Below are 27,511 nucleotides of genomic sequence, written 5' to 3'. Positions count from 1 at the left end.
CTAAGTGAAATAAGCCAGTCAGAGAAAGACAACTATCATGTGATCTTATTTATATGTGGAATCCAATGAACAAAATAAACTGACTAACAGAATAAGTCCATTGATATGGAAGCATGGAACAGACTGACAGATCTCAGAGGGAAAGGAAAGGGCAGAACGGGAGGAGATTAACCAAAGAATTTATGTGCATATAAGCATAGCCCATGGACACAGACAATAGTGAGGTGAAGGCCTGGTGTGGGATGGGAGCCGGGTGGAAGGGGGCAAAGGAGGGAAAATGGGGGACTTTCGTAATGCTCTCAACAATAAAAATAAATTTTTAAAAAAGGACAAACCAATAAAATTCAAAAGAGTCCTGTAGGTTTTCTGGATAGAAAATCAATTTACAAGAATCAATAGCATTTCTCTATGTTCCCAATGATTAAGTGGAAAAGACAATGTAAAATAAGATATAATTTTTTCATTAGCAGCAAAGTCTATAAGATCTTTCGACTTTATTTTGATCCTACATATATGACTTCTACAGGGAAAACTTTTACATACTGACAAAGGACAGAGACAATGAGACATTCATACTCCAGGATAACATGACTTAAAACATCCATCTCCCCCAAATAAGTCTATGAGTTTAATACATTCCTAATGCAAATTCCAAGTTAGTTTTTCCAGGCAAACTCAACACATTTTTCTTAAGATTTGATTGAAATAGTAAAGATTCATGATTAGCTAAGTCAAACTTGAGAATGAAGAGGAAAGATAGATCTTGCCTAATGAGTATTGCTCCTCAAGCACACACATTTTACGTGCATAAATATATTTGTATATGAATACATATGTTCTCCTCTTTTCATTGTACCACAAGTATTACCAAGATCTGTACCAAGGTGTGATACTGCAAATATTTAACAGTGAGTATAGTAGTATAGGTTAATATATAAATCAATATAGGGATCAGATATTTTAAATATGTTCCCCTCTAGTTTCTATATAAACTCTATAATATTCAACAATTTACTATATAACTTAAGAGGAAGCACAATCTTCTCATCTAATCATGCTAATAATTTTCAAATTAACCTCCTTTCTCCCTTCCCACCGTCTACAAGCTAGGAGCGAGCTCTTACCCAAAATGGGCCATGCTGGTACCTCAGTCTTGGACTTCCCAGTCTCCCATATGACTCCACTTGACCCTCCTGGATACCTAATAACCTTCAGAGCTGGACTGGAAAGTGCCAGAATAAAAGATTTAATGGGGTTAAAGGAACAAATTCACTTACTGGGATGGATCTGAATCACCTCCTTTTCGTTTTCTTGGAAACTCTGTCACATGTAGGCTGAAGGATCCATACCTGTTGGTTTTGTCCATGTGCTTGTATGGTTGGAAACTATGGGAGCAATGAATTGGTTGTCTTCTATCAACACTTTACCTAAGAGAGAGAAAAACATAAAGCACAATAAGATACCTAATTTTAAACATTAACTTTTAATATATATATATATATATATATATATATATATATATATATATATCACACATTTTAAATGTTTTTTTCTGTCTTAAAAATATCAACTAAATAACAAAACATGAAAGAATAATTATGTACATTTAAATATTAGTTAGAATATATTTTTCAGTCCATACGTTTGAGCGACATGATGAATCTAGTTCCATTTGCCTTATAATGACAAGATGTGGAAATCCTAGCCTAGATTTTCCAAAGAGCCTTTTCACTCACTTCCTCACTTTTATTCAAAAGACGACACCAGCCACCCATCTTCCACATTAATTCACGAGAGTAAAAAGTCAATGTGGTGTTCTCTACAAAGTCATGTTATTCCCATTTCTCATGGGATAAATGCTGAATTCTTGGCCCTATGCCTTATTAGATGTGTGGCATAGGAATGTTACAACATCTCTTCAAACTTTCTCATCCTCATCTGTGAAGTAGGAAATACTACCCAACTTCACTGTGTTGTAGTAAGTGTTCATATCTATCCCATAGCATTTAGCACAGAAACTGACACATGGTAGAGTCATGGTAAATGTGAATTGCTGTTATTTTTGCCTCATGTCTTTCCCTCCCTTCCTCCAGTTACACTTCCTCTTTAATTTTTCTTTCCCATCTCTTCTTTCATCATTATCTTTTTCTTTCTTTGTTAGTCTCTGATGTCTAGTACAGGATTACTGTCAGGAGGATAAAGAACAATGTGTTTTAAAAGATTTCTGATTTCTTAAATTATGTATTAGTCTTCTCATTGTTTGATTGATTGATCGATCAATTGATCTATTCATTCAAATACGTATGTTTCACACAACTGGCTCTAGTCTACTTCTTCCTGGGAAGAAGGCCCACCTTGACATGGTGCTGCTGGTAATTCTCCCAAACTTATTAGAGTTCCAGCTGGGATGTGTGATACATATTATCCTTCTGCTTGGCTGAGCCCAGGGATGTCTCATCCCTTTTAGTTCACTGCACACAACCCTGGCCCATTTCCAAAATGAATTAAAGCAGGACACTGTCCTGCTTCAATGATCTCTATTCAGTCCCCTGCTACACAGCCCTCCATCCTCTCAGGACATGTCAGTCATGAAGCCCTATTTAATGACCATTTCCATCCTTCTGATCCTGGTTCATAAGACTCCAGGTAATTCAGGCCTCTCTCAAAAGTTCTGGGGTCTTACATGTGCTATTGGTATCTTGGTGACCTCTGAGGTAACTACGTATAGTAGGCACTGACCAAAGCCTTTTCTCGTCTCAGGTAGGTTGTGGATGTTAATTCCAAGCTCCATTTCATGTTAAGATCTCCCTTGTTTCTGCTCTGCCAAGACAAACTTAAGAGGTTGCTGTTCCTGGGACAGTGGAGTGTTGAAGCATGAAGCATTTTCAGGAGCGCTATTATTGGGATGGAAGCTTGACTCATGTATCAGGTGTGAGAGAGCTGTAGGAGAATTCAACAGTAGTTTGGAATTTGGAGAGTGAGTTGCGATGGGGATGGTATATAACCTTAGAGTAATATGGGGGAAATGAGAAGAGATGGGGAAGAGGGGGAGAGAGCAAATCTATTTATAAAATTGGGCTCACCTAATATTTTAATGTAGTCTGGAGAGGAACAGTATTTTTCATTGAATGGAGCTGAGGGAGGAGTTGGGTAGAACCAGGAGTTAGGGTAGAGTGAAGTTTGTAGTTGATCTGTGTTTTGGCTTGATGTTGTGATTAGGATTGAGTAGTTTGGCTCGTTTTATGTTTGTATTAAGTTTTATAATTGAGCCTTGGGTGGTTATCAGGAGAGATAGGGCTGGGAGTTGAAGTAAGATATTTGGTTCAAGTATGTGTCTTATTCCAGCAGGATATTACGTGGGTGTTATCTGGGAAGTGGTTGGCTTAGCCCAGGTTTGGGGGTTATTAAATTTGAATAAGACAGCCAAATTTATCACAACAGAGCTGTGGCTGTTGAAATGGGGAGAATGAATGCTGGATGAAAAGTATCCAGTAATATTTTCAAATTCTTTTAAAAAGTTACTTTAGTGTGATTTCCAGAGGGCACTGAAGAACAATAGATACAAGTAGAGAGGATAAGAGAAATCCGAAGTCTGGAGGATCCTCAATGTCTCTGTCAAACTTTGGCATCTACAGAGAGACATGGGAGTGGTCTCAACCCAGCCCTATAGAAAACTAAGGTTGTTTCTCCTTTCTGGGGTTGAGTTCAGAGTTACTGTTTAGTGCTATCTCCTTTTTCCCTTTCTCCTCCCTCTCCTTTCCCATCTTCTTCCTACTTCACATTCTCCTACCCCTTATTTCTCACCCTGTTTTATCTTCTTTACTTGAGAGACAATCTTTCTCAGTTCCCATGCTAGAATAGTAATAAAAACCACAGGTGGGTTTGCCAAAAACAACAAGAAAGATGACATTCTATGCTTCAAAAATTGTACATAGTGTTGCTTCCTTAATAACTACTTTATACTTTCACCTGGTGGATTTTATGGGTAGGAACTGTTCTGGGCAACCTTTTCTGGGACAATCAAAGCCATCTTTTCTTTTCAGCACACAAATATATACAAATGAAATTAAACTGTTTGAAAACCAAGACTCTGCCTTTTAAAGTTATGTATTCCTGGTATTGAACTGAGTGCTTTCCTCATAGTAGGTTTTAGTAAATGTTTATTGAATGAATGAATTTATAAATGACTTATCCTATATAATAAAAGGCTAATATGCAAATCAACCGAACAGAAGAACGACTGGTCGCTATAATCACACTGACCACCAGGGGGCAGGTGCTCAATGCAGGAGCTGCCCCCAGGTGGTCAGTGCGCTCCCACAGGGGGAGTGCCACTCAGCCAGAAGCCAGGCTCATGGCTGGCGAGCACAGCAGCTATGGCAGGAGCCTCTCTCACCTCTGCGGCAGCACTAAGGATGTCTGACTGCTGGCTTAGGCCTGCTCTCCATCCCCCGAGGGCTCCGAACTGTGAGAGGGTGCAGGCTGGGCTGAGGGACCCCCTCCCCCAAGTGCACAAATTTCTAGTACCTAATAAGTACATATAGGTAGGAAGAACCTTAGAAGTAGGATGGGAAAGGATCATATGTGGGCTGCACAGATGGCAGAGAAATCATGTATCACATTGATTTTGGTCTCTGGATGGAGCTGATAGCGTCTAGAGCATATGCTTTGGTTTTAAATTTATTACGTTTTCATTTGCTCTTAAAACAAGTCCAATGTGGGAAGGTGAGTGTCTGTGGGTGAATGTTAGAAGGTTAGCAGGATTGTGGCTCTCACGTTTAGCAGAAGCCCATGAGTATTTTCTCAGAAACACTTGCACAGCACCCTTGCTCTGGCCTCTCCCCAGACCTCTCGAATCAGTCTCTGGAGACTTGATGTGAGGATTAAACATCCGCTAGGTTGTTACAAAGCATGACACACCTTGGTAACCTCCTTCTTTACAAACACAACTGAGACTTTTTTTGATCTGGTGCAAACACTCCCATTCCCATGTCTCCCACAGGGAGGCTAAGTCCAGAGGATCAGAGGCAATACTGGGGTTCAAGAGCAGGTCTCCTCTGACTTCATTTTGAAGATAGAGGGATCGTCAAAAGTGACATGAACTTGATGTGGGTGTTACAGTTTGTCGTGACACAAACTGTAACATACAGGGTTTGTTTGTTTAAGCAGAATCCTCCTGGAATTGTCTTGACATGCTTCCTATGTGGAAAGAGTAAGGAAAAGGCAGCCTGCCTGATCCTTCTTCTTGTTATCTATGTTCCTATCCATCTTCTGGTGACTACGAAGAGGAAATCCTGGTGCCTTGGCTTCCATCCGTTGTGTCGAGGAGAAAAGAAAAGTCCTGTGGGCATGGCCGTCACTTTGGGGAGGCCCCCTGCAGATCGCCCTTTCCTACAAGTAGACTGGTTCATAAGTGGCAGTTCTCGTTAATTCTTGCCATGATGAAGGTGAGGATTAATGTAGGGGATGCAGTGGTACCATGATGCTGGGGCATGGATGAAGGGGCAGGCTGGCTGATGTCGCAGCAGTTGAGTGCCTCCTCTGGCTCCAGGTGCCAGTTTCTGGGGCAGTTCACATATACACCAGGACCCAAAGGCTATAGGATGGCTGCTAATGAAATAGCTCTTTTCTTCTTTCTTTCCCGTCCGGTTCTCTGACTTTACTTAAACTTGGGAAATTTTACTTTGTCTTGTCAAAAAACTAACAGAGTGGTGTTTGTTTGTTTTTCCATGAAGGAAATAACATCAAACTTGCTTTGTCCAGTTTTTACTAATGCGGGTGGGGCATTGAGGCCTCTGCATGCTTAGCACTGAGTACAGGGCCTTGGCACAGAGTGAGTGCTGATAAATGGCTGTGGAATAAGGGGATGGGTGGATGGTTGAAAAGTTATTGAATGCTAAACTAAGAATTTTGGACTATCTATTGAAAACGGCAGAAGGCCCAGTGTCTACAGACATCACACAATAATATGCCACCCTCTCCTAGAAATTCTATCACATAGAGAGGAGGTGTGACAGAGAGGAAAGAGCATGGGCCTAATATCATGTAGACCAGAAATAGGATCCTAGCTTGGTCAAGCACGAGCTATGAGCATATGGACAGAATAAGGTCTCTCTTTCAGTCTCCGTGTGTTCATCTAATGAATGGAGGTAAGAGCAGGCTTTTGCAAGGGTTCGGTGAGATATTGCTTGTAAAATGCCTGGTATGTAGAAGATGCCAAATGTATGATAGTGATTGTTAGTATTATACCTTTAAAATTTTTTAAATATGGTTTTATTGATTTCAGAGAGGAAGGGAGGGATCCTACTGGGGATCGAGTCCACAACCCAGGCATGTGCCCTTGACCGGAATCGAACCCGGGGCCCTTCAGTCTGCCAGCTGACATTCTACCCACTGAGCCAAACCAGCTAGGGCAGTATTATTGCCTTTCTAATGCCTCCTTTGTCTTTGAAAGTTCCAATGAGTAACTAACTGATGGCTAATATTTATAGCATGCTGACTATACATGTTTTCAGCTGATGAGCTCAAATACACATGGACATATCTGGATGACTTATACATAGCTATTAATACTCACAAACGGGCTTTGGCCATATGTAGAAAAATATGTGTAGAGATTTGTACTGTGAGCACTGATGGCACATGCTTGCTCAAGTATTTCAAAGTACAAAGGCAATGCATGGGCTCAAATACATGTGTCCAGCCTCAGAGCAGATCCTGATGAGAGTCGTGTGTGAGGAGCACACATCTGTATGGGCACTTGGGACAAGTCCAATTGGTGCTCACAGTGGCAGCCCTTAAAGTCCTGGAACCCAAGGAAAAGACTCTCATATCAACAACACTGCCTAATATTTATTTTTTGTTATTTTTCTGAGCATATTATATATGCTAATTTTATCATCACAAAAATGTTAAGAAGTCCTGGCTGGTTTGGCTCAGTGGATAGAGCGTCGGCCTGTGGACTCAAGGGTCCCAGGTTCGATTCTGATCAAAGGCATGTACGTTGGTTGTGGGCACATCCCCAGTAGGGGGTGTGCAGGAGGCAGCTGATCGATGTTTCTTTCTCATCAATGTTTCTAACTCTCTATCCCTCTCCCTTCCTCTCTGTAAAAAAAAATCAATAAAATATATATATTTTTTTAATGTTAAGAGGTTGGTTTAATTATTACGCCCATTGTGAAGGTGATGCAATGGTGGGCTCAAGAACTTAAGTAACTTGCTTAAGGATGAAAAGCTATAAGGATGACAGAGCGCAGATTTGAATTGAGGTCGTTTTGAATCCAGATCCTGTGCTCTTAATATGCTCAGGGTTTATTCTGTTAAATCATGCTCCTGCACTCCTGTTTTCATTGCTCCGGAGAAACTAAACATGGCTATGTTTTTCCCAGGTGGCCTGTTCAGATCCTTCTTTGGCAAGAGCAAGGAGCCTTGGATTCCATGCCAACTTTACCACGGCGTGTGCAGAAACGCCTGCAGAAAACAAGAAATTCAGTACTTAACCTGCCCCAATGATCAAAAGTGCTGCCTGAAATTTTCTGAGAAAATAACCAGTTCTAACCATGTGAAGGAGAACTCCGACTCCAACGCCAACCTGTCAGTTACAAACACCTAACGCTACTCTGAAATTTGAATATCACCAACCTCACCCCCTCCTGGAGCAATTCCTCTCCCATTCTGGAATATTCTCCCCATAAAAATGCATTCCTTCTCATGTGTGTGTCTTTCATCTGTGAGTAGTCATCATTGGATCATCACTGGACAGGGGAAGGTTAGGCTGAGAGTTGGAGAGCCACGAAGAATAGGAAAGGGCACTGCCCGCCCGCCCCCAAAATCAAACAGGATGCAAGAATAGCTCAATAGATGTTGAGGGTGCCAAGGAAGGGAGGAGATCATGTTTCTGCTCAGCATGTGATTTGTTCTGGAGACCACAGAGAGAAGGTGACAACTGGATGAGTCTGGATGGCCAGTGAACGTGTAGAGGACATCACTGAGTAAACAGTGTAGGATAAGGACAGGGACAATAAGGTTGCCTTTGACACCCAGAGAGCTTCCCTGGTCTGTTTGGTGTGATGTGGTGTCCGCAGGAAGACCCAGGACCCGACAGATGGATGGATAAAACAGAGTGTAGAGATCTGATGGACAGATGAGGGCAACATTTTCTAGGTGGTAGAGCTTTGTTGGAAAGTGGAATAAACAGGCTTGTGGAATAAACAGTTTTGAGACCATTTCTGGATGTGGAACAGCGATGGGGGTGGTCACGGTGTTAGGGATATAGAACAGAAGCTGGACATTTCACTTGATAACCTTTAAGGCCCTTTCATTCCTGGGAATTGAAGAATATTGCTTCTCCACTCCAAACTTAGTCACAACTAATATTTGACATGCTATGAACTTTTCATCGTGTTACGTACACTTCTCTTCCATGGCTAATGTCTTATCTCTCCCCTTCTTTGGATCCAAACTAATAAAGCTAGTGTTTCCAAGTAAGTTCTCCAAGTTCCATGTTCCTAATTTCACCTCCACTCAGAGCAGTCTCGATGTTGTGCTTATCACGTCGCTGAAATGGCCCTGGCTTTGCACACTGATGCCTTCAGTGTTGAAAACCTTGAGTAGTCTTTAGGTTTTCCCATTTACTTTGCCTCTAGCTACTATTTCCCCTACACTGCTCTCAATCCTTCCTTGAAATACTTGTTTGCCTTAGCTTTTGGTCTTTGGGTGTTCATTAGTAGTTCCTTTTGGGGGTTCCTCTTCTGCCATCTACCCCGTATCTGTCATCTTTCCTGTTTTCTCTTTCTCTCTTTTCACCACAGACATTCTACCTGCATTTCTCATTATTAGGCAAATGACAATCCCAGACCACACCGATGACGAAAGGCCATGAACTAGACAACAGATTCATACAGCTGGATTTTCATGGCACTTAGAAGTCCGATGGGAAAATTTAAAGATGCTGATGTTTTTGAGATTCACTGACACTCAGATGTGTTTGTCAGGCAGCAGATAGGGACTTGGCCAAGTTTTAAGGAGAATCAGAGAAAATTTCTGGCCTAAGTAGCTTGATTAGACACACATTTAAATATTTGGAAGCAAGTGTCAGTTCTGGGTTCAGCACTGTAGTTGAAATATATATTTCTAGAACTTCTACTCAGCAGTATTTGTAGAGAGATGATAGTTGTGGAATTCTATATTTAAAGCAGATTCCCACATCTCTAGTTTCTACATGTCTTAGAGAAAGAAACATGAATATGGAGACAGAAGGGGTTGTCCCTTGCTCCCCACCACTGCTCAGAAGCTGTCTGATCTTGGGTAAGTTCGGTATTGATATATTCAACCTCAGACTGGGTCCGCATTCATATATTAAATTACATATTTATTATGTCCTCCTAGATTTCTTAGCTAATTCACGCTCAAAATGTCCTAAACTGGATTCTAAATCTGTTTGCCTTCCCTTTTCAGTAATTGACATCTACAATTCATTCTGTTGCTCAATTCAGAAACTTGGGAGCGAGTCATTCTTGATCCCCCCCAATTTATCTCAAGTCACCATGTCTAAGCCATTAAAATGTGTTTTAGTTCCAACTTTTAAACTCACCTTAATTTAATGATGAAATCAGCCTTTGCACAATCCTAAGTGGAGGATTCACTGTTCTGAAAGTGAAAACTCTCAACTAATTAAGAAACCCTTAATGTTTTATTCCCTTGAATGTACATTATTACTCCCTTAGGGATCTTCAGTGTCACCCTTCACCGCCTCCCCTCCCCCAAAAAAGTAATGTGATTTCCTCTGTTTTCAAATGTATATTTGCCTATCTTTATTTTGTTATTAGTACTCCTATTAAATAGTGTCTTTGAAGTTTGCTATTTTATAAGATCTCCTTCATTCTCATCAACATCAGTTTCTCTCATATTTCCTTTTCGAGTTTAACTTTTCCCACTGCTTATCAACACAAATCTTATAGGGATTTTTGTTGTTGTTGTTAATCCTCACCTGAGCATATTTTTTCCATTGATTTTTAGAGGGAGTGGGAGGGAAGGGAGGAGGCACAGAGAGAGAAAAACAGCAATGTGAGAGAGGCACATCAATTGATTGCCTCTTATAGGGATTTTTTAAAGGTAAATTAAGTTGTAAAAGAAAGCATGTAATTTTGATGTGTTCAACAATGGGGGTGAAGTGAATCCCAGCCCCTGGCTGATGGGCAGTCTCCCCCTTCCTTCCTGAAAAACAGTTCTAGTGAATAGCAAGCATTGATTTAAAACGTTTGAGTCTGGCCATTCTTGTGCAGCAATTTGGCATAGTTTCTAAGATCTAAGAAGAGTGGAGGTGGAGGACAGGATGTGGACTGAATGCACACATGGCCTAACTTTCAGATCCTCCTCCATTATCTCCCTTCTGTGGCCTGAGGTGCCGTGGCTCCACACCTGAGCTCAGAAATGCTATGTTCTTCAGGTAGGGACCATGGAAAGTGTTGGTTTTTTTTTGTTTTGTTTTTGTTTTTTTGTTTGTTTTTTTGCCTGTCTGTTGACTCTTATTGTCTATACCTGAGAAAAATCAGTGCTCCTGTGTTTTAGGTTAGACCGTACTCTGCAGGATCTGCAGTCAAATGGTCAAAAAGGAAGTTCTATCTCTGTTTAGCTTATCTTAAACTACTATATATCACTCAGGAAAATGTGGAATTGGTGACCAGAGATCACCTCCAAACTAGTGTCAGTTTCCTCCTTTATTCTAAAGGAAGGATGATCAAAACATCTAAGAAAAAACCTGGAAAATCTCCCATTTTGGCCAGAAATTAGTCATGGTATTTTGTGGGGAAAGGCTTACACAAGGAAATCAAAATTCTAAATTCTCTCCTTTACTGATATCTCTATGAGAGGCTGAAAAACATCATTAATGAACCTCAAAAGGAAAAATAAGCCCCTCATAAGCATTTTCAGATACACAGAGAACGAGCAAACCCCCCAAACCAACCTCCCCCCCATATGTCTATCACTTGTATTTGTTCCCAGACTTAAAAGCCAACCTATTATCAGAGTTTCTATATGCTACCTATGAACATAGGGGTGCATATATTCTTTCTGATTGGTGTTACGGGATTCTTAGGATATATTCCCAGTAGTGGATCACTGGGTCAAACAGCAGTTCCGTTTTTAAGTTTCTGAGGAAACTCCACACTGTTTTCCCTAGTGGCTGCACAGTCTCCATTCCCACCAGCAGTGCACTCGGATTCCCTTTTCTGCACATCCTCGCCAGTAGGTGTTGTTTGTTGATTTATTGATAGTAGCTATTCTGACAGGTGAGAGGTGATTAATTTGCATCTCTCTGATGATTAGTGATATTAACTATTTTTTCATATATCTCTTAGCCATCTGTATGTCCACTTTCCAGAAGTGCCCATTTTTAATTGGATAGTCTGTCTTCCTTTTGTTAAGTTATATGAGGTCTTTATATATTTTGGAAATTAACCCCTTATCACATGTATCATTGCCAAATATGTTCTCCCATACAGTGGGTTCTCTTTGCATTTTGAGGATGGCTTCTTTTCCTTTGCAGAAGCTTTTTAGTTTGATGTAGTCCCATTTGTTTATTTTCTCCTTTGTTTTTCTTGCCCTAGGCCTAAACAATGTATCAGTGAAAATTCTGCTATGTGAGATGTTTTAGATTTGCTGCCTGTGATTTCTTCTAGGATGCTTATGGTTTCATGACTTACCTTTAAGTCTTTTATCTATTTTGAATTTATTCATGTTCATGGTGTAAGTTGGTGGTCTAGTTTCTTTTTCTTTTCTTTTTTTTTTTGCATGTACCTGTCCAATTTTCCCAACATCATTTATTGAAGAGACTGTCTTTACTCCATTGTATGCTAATGACATGGGTCGATTTCTGGGCCTCTGTTCTGTTGCATTGATCTATATGCCTGTTCTTGTGCCAGTACGAGGCTGTTTTGATTACAATGGCTTTGTAGTATAACTTGATATCCAGCATTGTGATCCCTCTAACCTTGTTCTTCTTTCTCTATGAGGCTATTTGGTTCCATATAAATTTTTGGAGTATTTGTTCTAGATCTGTGAATTTATAGATTGCTTTGGATAGTATGGACATTTTAATGATGTTAATTCTTCCAATCCATGGATACAGTATATGCTTCCACTTGTTTATATCTTCTCTATCTCTTTTTTCAATATCCTGTAGTTTTCTGAATACAGGTCTTTTACTTCCTTAGTTCGAGTTTATTCCTAAGTATCTTAATTTTTTTGAGGCAGTGGTAAGTGGGATTGTTTGTTTAGTTTCTCTTTCTGAGAATTCATTATTGGTATATAAAAATGCCAACGATTTCTGGATGTTGATTTTGTACCCCACTACTTTGCTGAATTCACTTATGAAATCTAGCAGTTTTTTTGGTGGAGTCTTTAGGGTTTTCTATGTAAAACTATCATCTGTGAATGACAGTTTTACTTCCTCCTTTCCAATTTGGATGCCTTTTATTTCTTCTTGTCTGATCGCTGTGGCTAGTCCAGTACTATGTTGAATAGGAGTGATGAAAGCAGACACCCTGTCTTGTTTCTGTTCATAGGGTAAACACTTTTAGTTCCCCCCATTGTGTATGATGCTGGCTGTCAGTTTGTTATGTAGTTTTTATTATATTGAGGTATGATCCCTCTATTCCCACTTTGCTGAGAGTTTTTATCATTTCTGTCTCTATTGATATGATCATGTGATTTCTATCTTTCTAATTGTTTATGTGATATATGACATTTATTGATTTGTGAATATTGTACCAGCCTTGCGTCCCTGGAATAAATCTCACTTGGTCGTGGTGTAGGCTCTTTTTAATATATTGCTGGATCTGATGTGCTAATATTTTGTTGAGGATTTTTGGCATCTATGTTCATCAGGGATATTGGCCTATACTTTTCTTTCTTTGTAGTGTCTTTTTGTTGTTGTTAATCCTCATCCAAGGATATTTTTCCATTGATTTTTAGAGAGAGTGGAAGGAAGGGAAAGAAACAGAGAGAAACATTGATGTGAGAGAGACGCGGTGGTGAAGACTGGTTCCTTGGTGGCAAAGGTTTCTGGAGTTCTTTTTCTCTCCTTTTCCTGTGCAGTTGGAGTTCACTCATGAGGGGATCCCTCTTGGTGCTGAGCTTTGCTAGGCTGGGGTGGGGTGATGTTGATAAAATGCTTCCAACACTTTTCAATGCAGCCAATTTTGGTTTTTGTGCTCCATTGGGGTTGCTGTAGATTCTTCTTGTACTCCAGACCTCTTCCAGAGCTACTTTCATCAGTGGATCATTTCTTTATGTGTGTGTGGCGGGGGGTGGGGGTGGGGGGGGGGAGGCAGGGTGAGAAGTGGAGCTCTTATTTAGTTTGCTATTTCACCATTACTCCCTGATTTTTGGTTTTTACTTCCCATATTTTTTTCCTTTTCCCATCCCCCCTCTCTCAATTTCCCCACATCATTTTTTCTTTTCTTTTATCCTGATGGCTAGTACACTGCTGTATATACAGTAAGTGCTAATGATTAATGTGATGTACTTCTGACAGGAGTATAAAGAACTATTTTTTAAGTTTCTTTATTTCTTATAATTACTAGTTTTTTCATTATTGTGCTGATTAACTCTTTCATTTATTCCAATTTTTCTTTCCAATTTACATGATACACAAACTGGCTTTAATTTTACTTTGTCTCTTACTGGGAAGGCCCCCCTTGGTGTGGGTGCTGGCAAAGCTCCTCCATTCACACCGAGTGCTCAGATGACATATGTAATACATGTTACCTTTCTGCCTGGGTGACCTCAAGTATGTCCCATCTTTCTTAGATCACTGCCCACAACCTAACCTACTTCTGAAACTAATAAAACAGGGCACTGCCCTGCTACAAATATTTCTATTCTGTCCCCTGTGTGTGCCCTTCATTCTCTCAGAATCTGTCAGTTATGAAGGCTTATTTAATTACCATTGTCATCTTTCTGATTCTGGTTCATAAGACTTCAGGTAACTCAAGGCACTCTCAAAAGTTCTGGGGTACTGCATGTGGTTTTGCAACTTTGGTAACCTAATGTCAGACAGCTTAGGGGTGTTAACCTCAGTTCATATTATGCCAGGATCTTACTGGATTTATACTGCTATGATTCATTTAAAGGTTTGATGTTCCTGGGTGGAGAAGTGGAAGAGAATATTTAGCATAGAACATATTAGGGTAGTAATGTTATTGGGATGAAAGCTTGGATATGGATTATGTTTGTGGAATTAAGTCCTAATTGAGAATTTATAAGATCAATCAAAGGGTTACTTTGGAGATTGGGAAATGAATTTGGTGAGGAGAGGATAAGACCTTTTGGTTGGGGTAATGGTAGAAAAATAAATAGTAATTAGCTGAAGGTGAGAGATTGTATTTATGAAATTAGACTGGGTTTGGAATAGGCAGGATTGGGAATATTTGTGGTTGAATGGCTCTTGCAGTGAAGTTGGATGAAGCTTGGAATTGAAGTAGATGGAGTTTCTATTTGGGTTATTGTTAAGTTGAAGCTGGATATTGGTGCTGGGAGGCTTAATTATTGTTGTGTTTGTCTTGGGATAGCATAGGATGGAAGTAAGGGTGGGATTTGGAGACAAGTTTTGTCAGGTGTTTGTTTCAAGGAAGGTGAATGTGAGGTTGATATGGATAGAGTTTGGATTAACTTGGGATAAGGGCTAGTTGGACTTGAATGAGACACCTGAGTTTTTCTGCATCTTTTTAAGTGATCTTGGTAATGAACTTTCTCAGCTTTATCTTTCCTTCATTCCTGAAAGAAACTTTGCTGGGCAAGGTATTCTTGGTTAGTAGTTTTTCCTTTCTGCACTTGAATATATCATCAACACTGCTCTGGCCTGCAATGTTTTTTGTATGTCTGTTTTTAAAAAAATTTCTAAGAAAATTGCTGATAGCCCTATGGGGGTTCTTTTATATGTGAAAAAATTATTTTGCTGCTTAAAAATTTTTTCTCTTTGCTTTAATTTTAGCAGTTTTATTATAATGCTCTTTTTGGGTTGAACTTTTGGGTGACATTAATTTCATGGACTTGTATGTTTAATTCTCCCTGTATTTGGGAAGTTTACATCCACTGTTTCTTTAAATAAGCTTTCTGTTCCCTATCTCTCTCTTTTTCTTCTAGAACTTTAATAACGCATAGATTATCTCTTACTGGTAATCCACAATTGATGCAAGCTTTCTTTACTCTTTTTCATTCATTTTCTTATTTCTCCTCTGACTGCATGATTTTAAATGACCTATCTTATAGTTCACTGACTCTTTCCTGTGCTAGGTCAAATCTGCTGTTATAGGTTTCTACTGGATTCTTTAGGTCAGTCATTGTATTCTTCAACTTTAGGATTTCTGCGCGCTCATGCGCGCGCACGTGTGTGTTAGTGGTTTATATTTCTTTGTTGAACTTTTCATTTTGTTCATTCATTGTTTTCCTAATTTCATTTAGCTCTCTGTTTTCTTACAGTTCACTAAATTTCTTTGAGAATTATTCTAAATCATTTGTCTGACAGTTCAAAAATCTCCATGTTTTAGGGTCAATCTTTGGAATTTTATTAGTTTCCTATTGTGATGTCATGTTTCCTTGATTATTTATTATCCTTGTGTATTTGCTTTGGTGTCTGTGCATTTGAAAAGTCTTTACAGACTAACTTTAAAAGGCAAAGCCCTTCACCAATCAGCCCTTCTGGGTGGGCCATACAGTGGTGTTCCCAGGAAGGCTTAATGCTAGAATTGTGGATGCCTAGTGCTGGGGTGTGTCAAAAGTCTGGGATGGCAGAAGTCAGCCTGGTACTGGGTCCCATCAGAATTCTGTGCTCACAGATTCCCCTCTCTAGCCTGGGTTTGCTAGTGGGTTTCTTTTTTTTTCGGGGGTGGGGGGGCTTGGGACTTCAGGAGGCACCCATATCTGCAAGAACTAGTCGGTTCTGGGATGCACTAGAAGAACAGTGTCACAAGGGCCAATTGGTACTATAATGAGAAGCGTGGGTTTATAGGAGCCCACCAGAATCCTAGTTCCATGGAAGTGCCCAGTGTTGGGGTGGGCTAGGAGTCTGGGTTTGTCAGAGCCCACTGGGATTGTGGGGCCACAGGAGCTACCTGAAGCAATGGGAGCCAGAAGATGCTATGGTAGCTTGGGGGCCTGTGTTCATTGAGGTCCTCTAGGACCCTGGAGCCAAGGAATCTTTTTGGACTGTGGTAGCCACCTGGGACAGCTGAACTACTAGGGCTGCTTGAGCTGACAGGTATCTGGGTTCAGAGAGGCTCATGGAGAGCCTGGAACTGAGGAATCCAGCGGGAGCCAGTGGAGATACCTGGGTCACTAGTGCTGGTAGATGCCAGGGTGAGTTGGGGCCTGGATTTGCAGGAGTCTTCTGGGAGCCTGGTGCTGCCAGAGCTGCCTTAGGCCTGGGAGTCTCCTGAGACCACTAGAGCCAGCAGGCTTCAGAGTGAAGGGAGGAGGGCGCGAGCGGCTCAATTCCTGTGAGCCTGGTGCTGTGTATGATGCCTGGGGCCATGGAGCCTGCAGATGCCGGAGTGAGCTGGGGACCTGGATTCATGGAAGCCCACTGGGAACCTAGTGTCGTGGATGCCACCTGGTGCAGTGGGAGCCATCTGAGGCCACAAAAACTGTCCATTTCTTCCTTCAATTCTGTCAATGTTTGCTTCCTATATTTAGGAGTTCTTGTTCTGAGGCTCCCATGGGACTACAGTCTCACAAGCTGTGGTGCCCACCACCGCTTTCAGCAGCCTCCAATCTGATGTCCAAATTATGCCCCATTTTCTTCAATTCTCTGAGTCAAACAAGGCAGACACTAGTCCCTCAGATGGCTTAACCACTACCCAGAATATTGTAAGCAAATTCCACTCTTTCTTTCCATCCTGATGGAAGAGCTGAGAATTGGATGGCTTCCTCTTGATCATGCCATGTTGCATCAAAAAGTAGATGGGGAAAAAGTGAGCAAAAATGCCACAAATGTTCCTAACATTCTTGGGTGTGACTTTTGTTGTTGTTGTTAGGTGTTTGCTTGATTAATGCAGCTTCTTAACTGGTTCTGGAGTTCCTTTTCACAAAGCTACTCTGGTCCACATGTTGTTTATTTGGTTTCTTCTGTGAGGGAAATGAGGACCTGAAACTTTCTTGTCTACCATCTTGCTGATGATGTCGCTCCAGATGTCTGAGTCATGTAGACCAGGAACTAAATCTTGGTTCCCTCCCTTACCAATTTGGGGACCTCAGCAGAAAAATGGTATCTCTTTGTGCTTCTGTTTTCTTAATTGAAAAAAAGAAGATATAATGATAGTTTTCATTGAAGTAACATATAAAATTTCTTGACACAAGTGGTGTTAAATGATTGCTAGTAGTTATTATTTTCTTTCTAAAGGCCTTATTTTTTGAGAAATCCAACTGTTGCTACTAATTAGTGCTGATAGATATGCTAGCTGTATGTCAGGAATTGTATCACTAAAGTGTTTTCAGGCAAAGGCTTGAATACACATGTATATATCTGAGTGACCGGTTCACTTGCCTGTGCATTGATACAGGTTGTGAATATACAACTATGGGTGAGTATTGCAAACACACACGTGTCCATGTAGGGTTTGTGTGTGTTTGTAGTTCTTGGAATAAATTGAGTTGTACACATGTCCATGCTATTGTGCCCATTGGTATACAGTACTATTTCTGTGGGAGGCAAGGCACAGAAGGTGTCATGTGTAGTACATGCTTATTATTTCAAAACACGGAGGCACTGATAAACATGTGTATGTCCTAATTTGTAATAAACCTGGCTATCTCGAAAAAGCTGAGCATTGAGAACATATATCTATTCAGGCAAATGGGAACTTGCCCAAGCCTAGAGTCATAAACTCTCAGAAAAATGCCTCTATCTAATAACAACAACAATGGGAACAACAACAATTGTAACAACAAAACCTAATGTTTAGTTACCTCTTAATAAGTGTCAGACATTATTCTAAGAACTTACATATATGAACTCATTTAATAATCACAATAACTGAAAGAAGTAGTCTTTTCTTATTATTGCCATTGTACAGATGAGAGCAACAAAGGGACAGAGAGCTGAAGTCACTTGTCCAAAAACTAAGATCTAGCAAGTAACAGAGCTTGGGTTTGAATCTAGATGATTTTGGTTCCATCTCCTGTGCATAGAGTCTAACCATAGCCATATTTTTTCCAGGAAGCATGAAAAGATTATACCCCAGAATTAAGCCAGTGAAATTTGCAATTACGTGCGAGAATAACAAAGGAATGTGCAGAAAGAAATGCAAACAATCAGAAGTTGAATTACATTACTGTGCTGAAAACAACCAAATGTGCTGTGTGGATTCATCTTCAACCATTCTTTCTCCTGTAATTGAGGATTTTAAATTGTCAAAATTTACCACCTCCAGTCAACCTTCGTACTGAAGATTCTCAACCTTTTCCCCTTCTGGAAATCTTCCTGTCAAATATTTTCACTATAAAATTGCATCCAGCCTCCTGTATCTGTCTTTTATTCTATAAAGATTCATGATTGGAGGAGGAAAGTTGGGTGGGAGCCACTGGATTTGGTAAAAGGCTCTAGTCAAGAAAGCAAATAAAATGTTGAGATAGTCCAGTAGACATAGATAATAGAGAGGAAGGGAAATTATATTTTACCTTGCTTATCACAGAGTGTGAAAAAGACATGGGTAGGCACTAAACAAAATTGGATACTTAAATGGCCACTAAACAAAGAAAAACCAATTAAAACCTCAGTGAGATGCTGAAATGGCTGAGCACATGCCAATTCCCTGCGGTGGAGAGGGTGTGGAGGAACTGGCACCCTCATCTGCTAGTAGATACATAAATGAAAAATTGAACATCTTCTTCACCATACTCACTTTAAGCATATACACAATAAAAGCATATATACATATATCAAATCATCACGTTGTCTATAAAATCATTATTCCTTAAATAATACAAATTTTATTTATAAAAAGAAAGACAACAAAGTAAATAAAAAGGTCTTTCTGGGTGGAAAAAGGAATGAATATGCATGGCTTAGGGCAAGAAATTTTTATTTTTATATTTAGATGTTGATTACAGAGAATCATAAATCTGGTTTGCAAAAAGAATCTTCCCCACAAAAGGGAAGCTTATTTAAAAAGGAGGAGAGAGCCCAGCTGTGGTGGCTCAGCGGTTGAACGTCAACCTACGAATCAGGAGGTCATGGTCCTATTCTGGGCGGGGCACATGCCAGGGTTGCAGCTCAATCACTGGTGGGGGACATGCAGGAGGCAGCCAATTGATGATTCTCATCATTGATGTTTCTATGTCTCTCTCCTTCTCCCTTCCTCTCTGAAATATTTAAAAATATTTTTACCGGGAGGTGGGGAGGCAGAGAAACAGATGAATTCCCAAGAACACAAGTTGCTCATGAGGTCCATGGCGGAAATTGAAAGGGAGACTACCAAGGTGGGCAGGAGATTATCATAAAGGGAGTTTAGAATTGATTCCTTTGATCATTGTACAGCTTTTGAAGGGTTTAAAAGGAAACATTTAAATGTTAGATGGGTTTTAGATATAATCCCCTGGCAACTGTATAGAAAGATTAAAGTGAGTCAGAGTCATAATGGGAGACAAAGAGACCCAGAGGATGCAAGTGTTAGAGTATGTGCACCTTAATTTTCTAGGACTGCCATAACAAAAGTACAACAGACTCACTGGTTTAAACAACACATTTATTTTCTCACAATTCTATAGGCTAAAAGTCCAAGATCGGGTATTGACAGAGTTGGTGTCTTTGGAGGCCTCTGTCTTTGATTTGTAGATGGCCATCTTCTCTCTGTCTTCATGCGGTTTCCCTTCTATATGTATTTGTGTCCTCTTCTTATAGGGATGCCAGTCTATTGGATTAGGGCCCACCCTAATGATTCACTTTTAGCATAATTACCTCTTTGAATCCAAATGCAGTCACATTCTTAGGTACTGGCGATTAGACTTCAACATATGAATTTTGAGGGGACACAGTTTAGCCAATAATTATTGGTAAGGAAAGATGGCTGAATTAGAATATACAATAGTAGAGGCAGAGATGGAGAACAGGTGCTATGGAGGCAGTCTTGGGAAGTCGTGGTGGCTGGCATGATGGGGGTCAGTGAGGAACAAAAAGGCATCTAAGGTGTATTTTAGAATTATGATTTGAGTACTTAGATTGAGGCCACTTTCCTGTTTCTCAGTCTCTCGTATTCCACGTCTTTGCTTTCTGAGGTGGCATCTTTTAAAGTCTCAGGTAGAGAGTAGATTTTCACCATAATTTCAAGAATGAAGAAGGTGTTGAGGTTTGAAAAATATATGGAGTTTATAATCTAGTCCAACATTTCCATTTGGAGGATGGGCAAACTGAGGCCTAGAGTAGTAAGATGATTTTAGTCAGATCCTATTAGTCCATCTGGATTTCCTCTGCACCCTTTTCACTTCTTTAGGACTAAAGACTTAGAGTTATGTTTTCCAAACTCTCTAAGACTCCTGGGTCCCTTTGTGGGCGTAATTTCTCAAGCCAAAAATATATAAAAACTCTTGGTACAAGAACAGGTAGCTTCTAAGGATTTTCTGCAGCCGTTGGTGTGGTCTGGGTTGAAGTTGAACTATTCATTGGAATCACAGTGTCTAGGTAATCTGAGACCTAGACTCTGACCCATTCTCCAGCCATCCCAAGGACATCCTCTTAGGTTTAAGATATAAATATTACTTCACGGTATTGCAGGGGGTAAATGAGAGAATTGATGTAAACGTACTTTGAGAAATAGACTGAAAAATAAGGAGCTGCAATTATTGTCATGATTTGTGCACACTGTCTTTTGACTGTGTTCAATTTTAGATCTGACTGGCATTGGCCTCAGAACTAAGACTGTCGGCTAAGTGGGTACAACTTCCTCTTCAACTGGAACACAGGACCATTTATATTTGTGCTTGGATATACCAGTTAGTGCTGGGTTTGTTACTTATTTTAACCACAGGGAGGCTCACAAAGCTTTCTCTTTCACCACACCTTCCACATTAAGGAAATGGGTTCTGGGTAGGAAGAGTAAAGGGAAGCTTTTCTTTTTTTCTTCCTTCCTTTCTTTCTTTCTTTTTAGTATCTGAATTTTTTAAATTTAAATTCTTTATTGTTTAAAGTATTACATATGCCCCTCCCCCGCCCCCCGCCTCCTCACTGACCTCTCCCCGGCCGCTCCCACTCAAGGGAAGCTATTCTTACTGCAACAATCATTTTTCACTTTGAGGAACCTTAATGTCTCATTCAGTCATCATGGGTTCAAAGTTTTGCCACGGAACCAGATATCTGTGCCTTTTGGGGCAGGGCATTTAAAAACTCTCTGAGACTTAGTTTCCTCTCCTGCAAAAGGGACATAATACACGATACAAGCATATCTCATTTTACCGTGCTTTGCTTTAACTGTGCCTCACAGATATTGTTATTTTATTTTTTTTTATGAATTGAAGGTTTGTGGCAACCACCAGCAAAACAATTAATGACTTGCTGAGGTTCAGATGATGGTTGGCATTTTTTAGTAATAAAGTATTCTTTTAATTAAAAGTAGGTACATGGATTTTTAGATGTAATGCTATTGTATAATTAATAGGCTGTAATACAGTATAAATATAACTTTTATATGCACTGGGAAACAAAAAACTTCGTCTCGCTATTGCACTATTCGGCTTGTTTAGGTGGTCGGGAACTGAAACTGCCGTACCTCTGAGGTAACAACGTCATGGAGCCGTTGTTGGACAAAATGAAGTTACATGTGTTAAGTGTTTAGAACAAGGTCTTGCACACAGTAAGTTCTCAGTAAATGCTGAGGGGGGTTGTTTTGTTTTGTTTTTACTACTTCCCCCTCCCATTTGGTTGGGGCAGAAATGGTTGCCTCCTGGTCAGAGGGCATGCCAATCTTTGGTCAGCAAAGTGTGATTACGAGATTAAGGTAAGGGATACATTTTAAGAGTGAGAGATGAGGCAGAGCCTTGGGCTACACCTTGAGCTAAACAGGCAAAAGAAGATCTCTAGATCACACTGGCCTATCTCAACAAGCCAGGATGAGACATCAGATTAAAATGTGTGGCCAAGGTGGAATTTGCATTAAGTGTGGAAAACATTCACATTCAGGGACCTAATAGCACCTAGTCAGAGGCTTAGGAATTCAGGACCCAGATCCTATAAAATTATCTCACCATGAGAACCAATATTATTAGGCATATCCTAGGACAGTGATGGCAAACCTTTTGAGCTCGGCGTGTCAGCATTTTGAAAAACCCTAACTTAACTCTGGTGCCGTGTCACATATAGAATTTTTTTGATATTTGCAACCATAGTAAAACAAAGACTTATATTTTTGGTATTTATTTTATATATTTAAATGCCATTTAACATAGAAAAATCAACCAAAAATATGAGTTCACATGTCACCTCTGACACGCGTGTCATAGGTTCGCCATCACTGTCCTAGGACAACCTAGAGATGTTAGGCTTCAGAGGACCAGAGAGACAAGATGTAATAGCTGAAATGAGCATATTTTCTTTAATGGACCATGTGAGTACCCAGCAGTTATCTAAAATCTAAGAACCAGGCAAGTGCCTACATAGTCATTTCACTGACTCATTCTAAGGTCTGTTAAAATTCTTTTGTCACAAGTCTTAAATAGAGAGTTAGTTGCACTTGCCATAGTCTTACATGTCATTTCTTGTTTCTTGGGAAGTCTGATGATTTCTGCTTTTTTACAGGGAGGCAGCAAAATCTGTTCCCCACACATTTTTCTTTTGTCTTCTCATTTTCTTTGCAAGCTATCCTGCATTGGCCAACTGAATAATGGCACTCTTGGAACCATCCACCTATCAAAATAAACAGAAATTAATAAACAAATACGTGAAAAAGAGTAAAGACTATTCTACTAAAGATGTTGGTAATTGTAATAATGGTGCATGTAGAATGCCTACTGCTGGTCTTAACGTTTACTAGATAAGATTGGTTATCTCTCTTCCTCCAGTTGGACTTTATTTCTATACTTACGTTTCCATGTCCATAATTTTTTCACAGTCTCATCAACTCTGGTTCCTCCTAATCCCCAAATCCAGGGAGTGGGCCTGCACCTTCAATTATCTGTTTCCCCCCTCCCTTCATTATTCACTCAACAGTGACTTATTGGGCACTTACCATGTGCCAGGCACTGTTCAAGTGCCCCAGATGATGCCTAGAGAGGGACTTTGAATACTAAATTATCAATTCATATTGCTGGCCTGCAGGCTAATGTTCTGGATGGTGTAACACTGCCCTTATGTGATTTATTGTTTCTGACTCAGCCCTACCTGGGTCATAAAACATAAAAGGCTGACCCACATCCCCAGCACACTGAGTTCAGTTGAGATACCATAGTATTTTGGCTTAAATGACAGATTCCCTCTACTTCTTCTTCCCCAGACACCCCTCCTGGTAGAGAATTTCCAATTCTTGCTTTCTCACCAGGATGTTCAGACTAGAAAAATCAGAGTCAAGACGACTCTGATTCCATGAATCAATGTGCAGATTCATTCTCCAAAGTGTCGTTTGCATTTGCAACTCCTTCGTTTACTCAAGTTGCCCTCACCAGAGTTTAAGGGGAGTCTGAAATCAAATCAGGATAAGTTCAGAATTACCTTCCTTTGCTTTTAGAACAACTGAGTGATTGGCAAAGACTTTCAGTTTGAAAAGCTGATCCAAGAGAAGAGGAAACTTCCAACAGCAATGACCCAAAGGAAAACCATGGAATTAAAAATCACAAATTGCCGAAACCGGTTTGGCTCAGTGGATGGAGCGTCGGCCTGCGGACTGGGGGGTCCCGGGTTCGGTTCTGGTCAAGGGCATGTACCTGGGTTGCGGGCACATCCCCAGTGGGAGATGTGCAGGAGGCAGCTGATCAATGTTTCTCTCTCATCGATGTTTCTAACTCTCTGTCTCTCTCCCTTCCTTTCTGTAAAAAATCAATAAAATATATTTTTTTAAAAAAATCACAAACTTTAGAATCACTGGGAAGCCTAAGTGGAAATATTTCTATTAGAAAGTTATTCACCACTTGGCCATGAAACCTGTTGTATTGTTAGAGAGTTCTGGCCATGTTTAATTTGGAATCCAGAATCTTCTGCCCTAACTCCAGCACCACCTTAAACTGTAGATATCCAACACCAACCTACATCTTTTTCACTATATGTTCTAAGACAAGAGCAAGATGCCTCCTCTGATTGCTTCAAAGGAGCATTCAAAGCCAAACAGCAATGGAAAGGTGAAGTAATGGGACTGGTTACTGCAAGAGGTGATATCAACAGGAAGTGAAATTGAAATGAAAGGTGCCTGGGATGAGATTCTATGAACATCTGGGCCAAGGATATTAAGAACATGGGGTTGCTTCTGCAGAGAGAAGGGACTTCATACAAGACACCCTGGCTTCTGCTGATATCCACCAGGTTCCCTAATAGGAAGCATCATCATGGTCAGTGACAGACTGCCCTTATTAACTGAGCATATTCATTGTAAGGCTTTTCACCAAATCTCAGTCCCCCCTGCGGGCTATCCTAACTCCTACACATGTTCAGTTTTCCAATGATTCTATGAGTAGGACCCCATTCTTACTCCCTTTCCCCCCTCTCCATAGTTTAGTTACCTGGGGACGCCTGAGCCAGAACCACAAGGACAGCTAAAGCCAGGAACAAGAGTTTAATGTATCTTGAGAGGGGTGAGGAATGATCCTGCAGCATACTGAACGTCTTAGGGAAGGTAGATCTTCACTCTGCATTTTATTGGCTTGGGTAGGGCTGAGTCATGGACAATAAATCAGAGAAGAGCACAATGTTTCACCACCCAGAACATCAGCCTGCAGGTCGGCAGTATAAACGGATCATCTAGTGTTTAGAGTCCTTCTCTAGACATCATCTGAGACAGTGAAAGGCATTAGCTGAGTATGTTCAAGTCCTACACAAGTTGTGGCGTTGTGGAGAGAATGGACCCACATTCCAAGGAGCCTTTATTGCTCCTCTTTTTGGGTCATTAACCTCCTTCCTTATGTTCTCACACCCCCTCTCCTTCCTTCCTTTTGTCAAATGCTTATTGATGAATTGGAACTAAGTATTTACTTAGTTCATCTTCCCTATCGGACTATCACCATTGAGGGCAACTTTTAATAGACAGTGAGACCCCCTGACAGTAGGGACCCCTGAACGCTGGGATTTCTGTACATCCAGAGTGTGTATTTAACAACTGTTGAAACCAGTGAATGGATGAATGCATGTATAGTATGCACTCATATCTTGGTAGATCTTAGAATTGGCATGTCTCAGTTGACAAGATGCAGGCCCAGAGAGTAGAAAAATCTTGACTAGCGTCACATTGTGAGTAAGAAAGAAACAAACTGAGAGCCCTCATAATCCAAGTCCTAGTTCAGCTCTTTCCAACTCTGCATTTTCCTCCTTATTTCCTACTCCAACTCTTTAATGTTAGCTGCTTCTGGGCCTTTCTTGGACTCCAGCCTCAAAGAATCGAGCAAAAACATTTCAGGTGGGTTCTCCAACAAAGAGGGTGTGGAAGGGAGCATTGCCTGGGCTCCAGCAGGAAGTTTGTGAGTCCTCTAAATTTTCTTTTTTTTTTCTTTTGGAAATTAAGTTACATTCTTTTTTTTAATTTTGTTTTATTGCTTAAAGTATTACAAAGAGTATTACATATGTCTCCTTTTTTTTTTCTCCCCTTGACCTTCCCCTGGCCTCCCCTACCCCGCAGTGTCTTGTGTCCATTGGTTATGCTTATATGCATGCATACAAGCCCTTTGGTTGACCTCTTACACCCCCACCCAACCCTGCCCGGACTTCCCGCTGTAGTTTGACGGTCTGTTCGATGTTGCTCTGCCTCTGTATCTATTTTTGTTCATCAGTTTATAATGGTCTTTATTATCCATAAATGAGTGAGATCATGTGGTATTTTTCTTTCATTGACTGGCTTATTTCACTTAGCATAATGCTCTCCAGTTCCATCCATGCTGTTGCAAATGGTAAGAGTTCCTTCTTTTTTACAGCAGCATAGTATTCCATTGTGTAGATGTACCAGTTTTCTAATCCATTCATTTGCTGATGGGCACTTAGGCTGTTTCCAGATCTTAGCTATGGTAAATTGTGCTGCTATGAACATAGGGGTGCATATATCCTTTCTGATTGGTGTTTCTGTTTTCTTGGGATATATTTTCTGGGCCTGTGGTCTGTCTTAATTATTTTACTCCTTTTGATGGGTCCAGTACTCTTCTATTCTACTCTCTTCTTCCTACATTCAGCAAGTATTAGGAACAGCATGATGAGATTCAGAAAATCTGTTTTGCCCTTGATATCCTGGTAGTACCTTCTTCAGAAAAACAGTGAGCATGAATCCAGGCACTGTACTCTCACATACATGACCCCTAGGATCCTCACAGGCTCCCTATAGGCAGATGTGATTTGCTCAAGGTGACACAGTGCTTACGAATGAGGTCTGGGTTCTGACCCAGTTTACCTGTCCTCAGAGCACATGTTCTTTCTATCATCTCAGAGGACTATGCCTGAGTAATGATGGAAAGGGAGGCCTGTTTAACCTGAAAAGTAGTAATGGGCTGAAGAGAGTTATAGTTGCTATCTTCTGAAAGACATGCTCTATGCAGGCCTAGAGGGTAGAATTAAAAGTCGTCGGTGGAGCCTGGCCAGTGTGGCTCAGTGGTTGAGAGTCGACCTATGAACTAGGAGGTTGCCGGATCAATTCCCGGTCAGGGCACATGCCAGGGTTGTGGGCTTGATCCCCAGTAGGGGGCGTGCAGGAGGCAGCCGATCAATGATTCTCTCTTATCATTAATGTTTCTATCTCTCTCTCCCTCTCCCTTCCTCTCTGAAATATATATATATATATAATTTTTTTAAGGTCTCAGGTGGAAATTGCAGGAGGGCAGTTTTAAACTAATTGGAAAGAACTCTGATGACTGGAACCATCTGGAAATGGTTGGACTGTCTGGGAGAAGTGGTGGTTCCTGTGTCCAAATGCTACAAACTGAGTCTGCATGACCACTTCTCTCAGGTTCTTCAGGACTGCTGAACTGGCTGAATATAGATCTATATGTCAGGCACAGTTGTAGGCATTGGGTCTAAGAGGAGGAGAAGCAACGTCCTGCCATTCTGGTTAATGAGAGAGACAACAAACATATAATGCCACATGGTTACAAGTGCCATAAAGGAAAATAAAAGTAGGGTAAGGAATAGAGAATAATATGGTGTGTGGGGTGTGTGTGTGTGTGTGTGTGTGTGTGTGTGTGTGTTTTGAACAGCTTACTAAAAAAAGAAAAAAGACTCTCTGAGGAAGTGATGTTGAGTAGTAATCTAAATGTACTGAGGCAAATAGCCACATGCATATCTAGAATCTTCTAGGCAGAGAGAGCAGGAAGAGCAAAGGCTCTGAGGGAGGTTAACCCCTCA

General features: G+C 40.6%; 2 protein-coding genes across 2 annotated transcripts; one reads left to right on the top strand and one right to left on the bottom strand.

Annotated features, from left to right (window-relative positions):
* The first annotated feature begins 2,579 nt into the window (after nt 1-2,579).
* Nucleotides 2,580-7,612, top strand: LOC102440178 (beta-defensin 116-like). The gene is made up of 2 exons (XM_006089383.1): nt 2,580-2,646; nt 7,389-7,612. Exons 1-2 carry the CDS (start codon nt 2,580-2,582, stop codon nt 7,610-7,612), a joined length of 291 nt encoding a protein of 96 aa, XP_006089445.1.
* Nucleotides 7,613-22,739: 15,127 nt separating this feature from the next.
* Nucleotides 22,740-24,790, bottom strand: LOC111826194 (beta-defensin 115-like). The gene is made up of 2 exons (XM_023754486.1): nt 24,697-24,790; nt 22,740-22,894 (listed from the first exon to the last, which is right to left on the bottom strand). The coding sequence occupies exons 1-2, from the start codon at nt 24,788-24,790 to the stop codon at nt 22,740-22,742; spliced, it is 249 nt and encodes an 82-aa protein (XP_023610254.1).
* Nucleotides 24,791-27,511: the final 2,721 nt, after the last annotated feature.

The sequence above is a fragment of the Myotis lucifugus genome, unplaced genomic scaffold (assembly GCF_000147115.1).
Source record: "Myotis lucifugus unplaced genomic scaffold, Myoluc2.0 scaffold_60, whole genome shotgun sequence".
NCBI classification, from domain to species: domain Eukaryota; kingdom Metazoa; phylum Chordata; class Mammalia; order Chiroptera; family Vespertilionidae; genus Myotis; species Myotis lucifugus.
Note: the sequence above shows the minus strand (reverse complement) of the source record. Positions and strands in the feature narration are given on the sequence as shown.

Excerpts from the sequence above, each read along its gene's own strand:
- LOC102440178 (XM_006089383.1), top strand. The coding sequence starts at position 2,580 with ATGTCAGTCATGAAGCCCTATTTAATGACCATTTCCATCCTTCTGATC. Across the intron at positions 2,647-7,388 it reads CCTGGTTCATAAGACTCCAG|GTGGCCTGTTCAGATCCTTC; the intron begins GTAATTCAGGCC and ends TGTTTTTCCCAG.
- LOC111826194 (XM_023754486.1), bottom strand. The coding sequence starts at position 24,790 with ATGCTGCAGGATCATTCCTCACCCCTCTCAAGATACATTAAACTCTTG. Across the intron at positions 22,895-24,696 it reads TCTGGCTCAGGCGTCCCCAG|GTGGATGGTTCCAAGAGTGC; the intron begins GTAACTAAACTA and ends TTATTTTGATAG.